General features: G+C 38.9%; 1 protein-coding gene across 1 annotated transcript in view; it reads right to left on the reverse strand.

The window, feature by feature from the left end:
• The window catches only part of LOC107656152 (pleckstrin homology-like domain family B member 2), a 32,144-nt gene that overhangs the window by 13,393 nt on the left and 11,860 nt on the right, over positions 1–6,891 (reverse strand). The window contains exons 5-8 of the mRNA XM_016443874.1: positions 4,919–5,047; positions 1,914–2,069; positions 1,552–1,662; positions 1,347–1,436 (exon numbers count right to left, since the gene is read on the reverse strand). Coding sequence (XP_016299360.1) covers positions 1,347–1,436; positions 1,552–1,662; positions 1,914–2,069; positions 4,919–5,047 — 486 coding nt within the window. The remainder of the gene's footprint in view (positions 1–1,346; positions 1,437–1,551; positions 1,663–1,913; positions 2,070–4,918; positions 5,048–6,891) is intronic.

Consider the following 6,891-nt stretch of genomic DNA (forward strand, 5'->3'; position numbering starts at 1 on the left):
CCACGCCTACCTAAAACGGCTCGTTCTAACACGCCCCCATGTACCTACGTCACTATGTGGGAAGATTTGCATAACACTGCCCAAATGTTCACGCAAAGAAGGAAGGCATAACTTTTATTCTCGCTGTAGTATTGTTGTTGCCGCCGCCATGTCGTGAAGGTACGGTGTGATTCGTTGTGAAAGCGAAACTGCTTTGTTTGGCCTTCCAAAAGAGGACGATATCCGCTTCGTCATGCCTGGAGCTGATCCGTGCTGGTCGCTGAGGAAATACTACAACTTTGTGCTGTGGATCGCCGGATCGGCTTTCACCGTGTACGAAGCGGAGTCCAGCCCGGGGTCGTCACATGTGGTTGCCGCAAGCCCGCCGGACGCTCCTTCGTCAAATCCGCCGCCTCTGCTCACTGTAGGCCGCCGTGTGTGATGCTGTGTTTCGTTGTGAAAGCGAAACTACTTTGTTTGTTTGGATAGGGCACCTGCATGCCTATTTTAAAAAATGGGGGGTGACAGTTAAGGGGTTAAACCGCATAAACACATTTCATTACACCAAATACACAAAACAATGTTCTTTTTAGCAGCATCATATGACCCCTTTAAATAATCATTAAATACTAAAAAATATTCAAATGTAATGAAATTACAAATTACATAAAAAACAAAAAAACAAAAAACAGATGAATTAGTAAAATAAAAATAAAAGTAAATTTTATGAAATAAATAAGTAATTCAGTTAATGTTTAAGGGACCTAAACAAAAACCTCCAAGGAATTTGAAGCACTGATAAACCAGTAAAAGAGTAAATAATTAAAGGTTATTTTAAGAGCATTAGAAACTTAACTACCCAGGGAAGCGGCATGTTAGGAGGTATTTTGGAAAGCAGCAAACAAGCAACAAACATTATCTTGCATGCACACTGCTAGTGCGTTACCTCAGCATTTTTGATAGTCAGAGGAAAGAAGAGAAGAAAACATCAGGAGGTCAGCAGGAAGTGGAGACAGGGTTTTGTGGGCATGGCAAAATTCACTATGAGGTAGACACACGTCGGCCAACTGGAAGCAATCCTGGAATACAGGGGAAAAGACCCTGTTTCCACGGTGAGGAAACACAAACAACCCTCTGCAACTAAAGATTTCCAGGTTGCAAGAGTCGTGATGAGGGCATGGGCGAAAAGCGATCATAGTGAATACTTCCTTATTTACTGTAGATCCATTCATGGTGTTATAGTAACCTTTTGGGGCAGCCACACATCGTCGAAGTACTCAGGCCCAAAACACATGTGCAGTCCAAGAGAGGATGTCAAGAGAAGGTTTGCTCTATTCACATAGAACACACAATCCTGTCAGACGTACCTCCTTCATACTGATGGGACTGACAGGGAAACCCAATGCCCCAGTGAGCTCAGAATATTTCTTCTCCAAGCTGACAAGATTCTCCTTTTCCTGGAAAAAAACGAGAAAGTCTGTCATGATTCAGAAGCACTAATAACGACTTTCAATAAAGGGTGCAAAAAAGGCAGTGCAGCATGGATTTTTTAGTAATATTACACAGACATACCCGCTGCAGCATCATCTGAAGATTGTTCTTTTCCTTCACAAAGTTGTCTTTGTCCCTCTGAGCCTGCTGGGAAATCTGGGTGTACTGTTTCTTCAGGGCCAGCAGCCTCTCCTAAAGGTGTCACACATATTAATGTGTTGGAATGATCATATTTACAGATTTTCTTTGAGCCTCAACTTTGGAGACGAGCCAAATAGAAAAACACTGTAGAAGCTAACTAGTATTGGGTAATTTGGTCTTTATATAAGCCTTATAAAAGCCTTTTCTCTTTCTGTCCATCAAATAATTTAAATGCACATAAAGTTCTTACTCATAAGTAAGAACTTGCCAGGATGACTTGAAGGCACCAACAAGAAACTCACCTTCCGTGTGACGGTGCTCCTCTGGTGTTCTGCGATCTCCCTGAGAATATGTTGGGTCTGAGTCTCTTTCTCCTCATCCTGACGACTCTCTCGTTCCAGCTGTTGAAACTCTAGGTCTTCAAACCGCTTGGTCTCCACCTCTAGCGTCTCTGCATCCTGATACACAAAGACATGATGGTCTAGATCTATATCTTCAAAGTGTAAAGGAAATGAAGTCGTAATACTCCCACAGTTCAACAAGCCTCAAAGAAACCAACAACAGTTCACACCAAATCCCTTCTGCTCCAGCAGCCTCCCCAGGGTCGGAGACAGGGGTTAAGGTTTCACTCTGCTGGAAGCAGGCCAATAACTGCTATAAACATGCGCCGCGACATGCCAGTGAACAGAGGACCAGCCACAACTTTCACCCATCACCACTGACCTTTAGAGATCAATCACGTCAACACTCACATAACATGACCTTCTGCGACATAAAGAAACTTTGCAGCCATTCCACGTCATCACTGAAACAGCTACTGTATGCCACACTTTCATTCAAGGCCTGCCAGCTTTAAATAACCTAGTTCTTTCCTATAACTTAATTAACATCTCATGTGGTCACTATCAGGGATTGTGTACCAGCCTATCAGGGTGAATCCCATGAAACTTATGAATGAGACATGGGACAAAAAAATAAGAAATTACATTTGTAGATTTTTAGCATTGTGACATTATTTTCATGACAATTAAGCACCCTTCCCCCCACGAAAAAAAAAAAAGAAAAACAAAAAAAATGAAGAAAAAAATTATAATCATGATCACTAATATATACACTAATTAAAATAAATATAGAAATTCAGAAAACACTACATTTTATTAAATAATTAAATTCTGAGAATTTAGATTAATCTGAAGAAAAATTGTATTGTAAAATATTTAGAATAATTTAATAAAAATAGTTTTTTGTCAATATCACATTTATATCTAAATAAAATATAAAAAACATATTACCAAGAAGAATAATTAAAATGCTTAAAATAATTAAATAATTATGGTGGAGTCATGAACACTGACCTTAACTGAGGCAAGTGAGGCCTGCAGTTCTTTGGATGTTGTTGTGGGGTCTTTTGTGACCTCTTGGATGAGTCGTCGCTGTGCTCTTGGGGTAATTTTGGTCGGCCGGCCACTCCTGTTTAAAAGTCTGCGCTGACCAACTGGCCCCCATCTTCACACAGATCTTCAACAGATCATTGGAGCTGTGTATGATATTACAGCTGGTTGTAGTTAACTTGATTTACTAAAACTAAAATAAAATTTTACTAGTGCTGTCAAACGATTAATCGCATCCAAAATAAGTTTGTATTTTCCCAAAAGTCTTGGGGATCATCAAGATGTTTTCTGGCAAAACTGAGACGAGCCTTTATGTTCTTTTTGCTCAGCAGCGGTTTTCGTCTTGGAACTCTGCCATGCAGACCATTTTTGCCCAGTCTCTTTCTTATGGTGGAGTCATGAACACTGACCTTAACTGAGGCAAGTGAGGCCTGCAGTTCTTTGGATGTTGTTGTGGGGTCTTTTGTGACCTCTTGGATGAGTCGTCGCTGTGCTCTTGGGGTAATTTTGGTCGGCCGGCCACTCCTGGGAAGGTTCTCCACTGTTCCATGTTTTTGCCATTTGTGAATAATGGCTCTCACTGTGGTTCGCTGGAGTCCCAAAGCTTTAGAAATGGCTTTATAACCTTTTCCAGACTGATAGATCTCAATTACTTTCTTTCTCATTTGTTTCTGAATTTCTTTGGATCTCAGCATGATGTCTAGCTTTTGAGGATCTTTTGGTCTACTTCACTTTGTCAGGCAGGTCCTATTTAAGAGATTTCTTGATTGCGAACAGGTGTGGCAGTAATCAGGCCTGGGTGTGGCTAGAGAAATTGAACTCAGGTGTGATAAACCACAGTTTTAACAGGGGGGCAAACACTTCTTCACACAGGGCCATGTAGTTTTGGATTTTGTTTTCCCTTAATAATAAAAACAAAAAATGCATGTTGTGCATGTTGTGCAATGCATGCAATAAATGCATGTTGTGTTTACTTGTGTTATCTTTGACTAATATTTAAATTTGTTTGATGATCTGAAACATTAAAGTGTGACAAACATGCAAAAAAATAAGAAATCAGGAAGGGGGCCAACACTTTTTCACACCACTGTATATATATAAGTATGAAAAAATATGTTATGTTTATATATTAAATGCATGTATATATAATATAAGTTATATGAATATAAATATATATATATATCATGTAAGCAAAAACTTATTTTGGATGCGATTAATCGTTTGACAGCACTAAATTTTACACAAACTATATCAACATACTAAACTAATAAAATGATAAAGATAAAATGAAAATGGAAAAAACTAATTCCAAATATTAAACTATAAATCTCAATGATGATAAAATAACATAATAATAACATAATAAATAATAATTACAATGCGTTACAATAACGAGGATGAGATTTTTTCGGATTGTAGTAATTTAAATTTGGTGGGGGGGGGATGTTCTTAATATTTGCAAATGCACAAAAACTTAAAATTACTATTAATTAATTTTAATTAAAATTTAATAAAAAATGTAAATCAAATTTATTTTTATGACACTTAAGCACCCCTCCCCCTACAATTTTTCAATATTGCAATGCAAAAAAAAAAGAAAGAAAAATTTAAAAACATTAAGAAAAAATTATAATAATCATGATCATTAATATATACTAATATAGACTTTTGATTTTGGAGAATCAAATATGACCCATCAGTGCCAGGAGCAATATTTTGATTATATAATTTTTTTTAATTATTCAAAAACATTATGCAGTACATTACAGACATACAGGAAGCGCATGCGATATAAGAGAAGAAAGCCAGCCGAAATGTCTTTCATGGAGGTGAGACAAATGCAAGCACTAGGGATGAAGAGGACAAGGACCCGGTTATGAGGAAGAGGCGGATGAAGGCTGTGTGTGAGTACTGACCCTGCAGAGCTGCAGCTGAAGTTGCTCTTTCAAGGCTTCGGGGCAGGTGTCCAACTGAGTCTTCTGCTCTGCAAGCAGATGCGCCAGTCGCTCTAACTTTACATGCTCCGCATCTAGCTTGGCTTTGTCCTGCACGTACGTGTATAGGATGCAGGGAGAGAGGAGAGAAGGGTTAGTGCCGGCGCAGGTGGGGTGGGCGGGGTTAGTTACTACACAGTCAGTAACAGCATAATTGAGGCATGATGGATGTGGAGGTGTTGAATTAGATGAAGAACATGAAAATGCAGGAAAATGATAGCTGACATTATCAACACTCAAGAAACTGAAAAAAATACCTCAGCAATCGGTTCGAACTGAACTGAAATTAACAAGTGGCCACTTTGCATGTTAACAACTGCAAAGAATGGCCTCAAGTGGCGGCAACAGCAATGTTCAATAACTAAAATCCTACTAATAATCATAAAGCAATTCTTGCATCAAGTAATATTATGCAACTGTAGGTGGATTATGGTTGTCAAGAAACAAAACGCATTAATATCACATTCACTTGATCGGTTCCAAAACCTAGCAAGCTTTCTTGTTCTACTGCCTACATAGGCAGCATCCTAATTGCAATGAAATTTAATAAGTGAACAAATCAACCGTCCTCTTTAAGAGTTAGTGCGTCAGAAATGGACCGTCAGCTAAAGGGTTTGTATCTCAAGTGTCTCCGCAGCTGCCAGGCTAAATGAATGAATGAGCCGGAAGTCAGGCTGAACTTGAGACGCAGGTGCCAGGATTTCCACCAGCTCTTGGGTTAGAAACCCCCTGCATCAACACAGTGTGTGGTGTCACTAGGTTTAGCAGAGGTGTATTTAGAGCAGAGCCGGGATTACCAACTGTGACATGGACTGAGAGGCTGCCATGAAGTGTGTGTGTGTGTGTGTGTGTGTGTGTGTGTGTGTGTGCCCCCGTGTGTGTGCCCGTGCGTGCGTGTGTGTCTATGTGTGAGAAATGCAAATTAATCTAAGGCTCTATAATTCATATTTCAAAAGTAATAATATGTATTGTAAACTTAACATTCTGTATACAAAGGTGCTGGTAGAGATACTTTGAAACCATAGCTTAGCATAACTAAATAAAGCTACCTTTTAAAAAAGCCATTAGCAACACTAGAAGCAAAAGTAGCCAACTGCACTAAAAGCTATTTATGGGGGCAATGTCCTTTAAAGGGATAGTTCACCCAAAAATGAAAATTCTACCATTAATTACTCACCCTCATGTCGTTCCAAACCCGTAAAAACCCAAACCCAATTGTGTTCCAAAGAACATATTTTTGATGAAAATCGCAACTACTTAGTTCAAGGCCCAGAAAGGTAGTAAGGACATCGTTAAAATGGTCCATGTGACATCAGTGGTTCAACATTAATTTTATGAAGCTATGTGCGCAAAGAAAACACAAATAATGACTTTATGCATCAATTTATTCTCTTTCGTGTAAAATTATGGTTGATGTCACATGTCACATATTTTAATGATGTCCTTACTATGTTTCTGGGCCTTGAAGGTGTCAGTTGCGTTGCTGTCTATGGAGGGTCAGAGAGCTCTCAGATTTCATCAAAAATATCTTCATTTGTGTTCTTAAGATGAACGAAGGTCTTATGGTTTTGGAACAACAGGGCAAGTAATTAATGACAATTTTCCTTTTTGGGTGAACTATCCCTTTAAAGGGGTCATATGATGCGATTTAAATTTTTCCTTTCTCTTTGGAGTGTTACAAGCTCTTGGTGCATAAAGAAGATATGTAAAGTTGCAAAGACTAAAGTCTCAAATCCAAAGAGATATTCTTTATGAGAGTTAAGAATCAACCATGCCTACCTAAAATGGCTCGTTCTAACACACCCCCACGTCTACGTCACGATGTGGGAAGATTTACATAACGCCGCCCAAATGTTCAGCAAAGAAAGAAGGCGTAACTTTATTGTTGCTGCTGC

This window comes from Sinocyclocheilus anshuiensis, unplaced genomic scaffold (assembly GCF_001515605.1).
Source record: "Sinocyclocheilus anshuiensis isolate Anshui unplaced genomic scaffold, SAMN03320099.WGS_v1.1 scaffold1851, whole genome shotgun sequence".
In the NCBI taxonomy this organism is placed as follows: Eukaryota; Metazoa; Chordata; class Actinopteri; order Cypriniformes; family Cyprinidae; genus Sinocyclocheilus; species Sinocyclocheilus anshuiensis.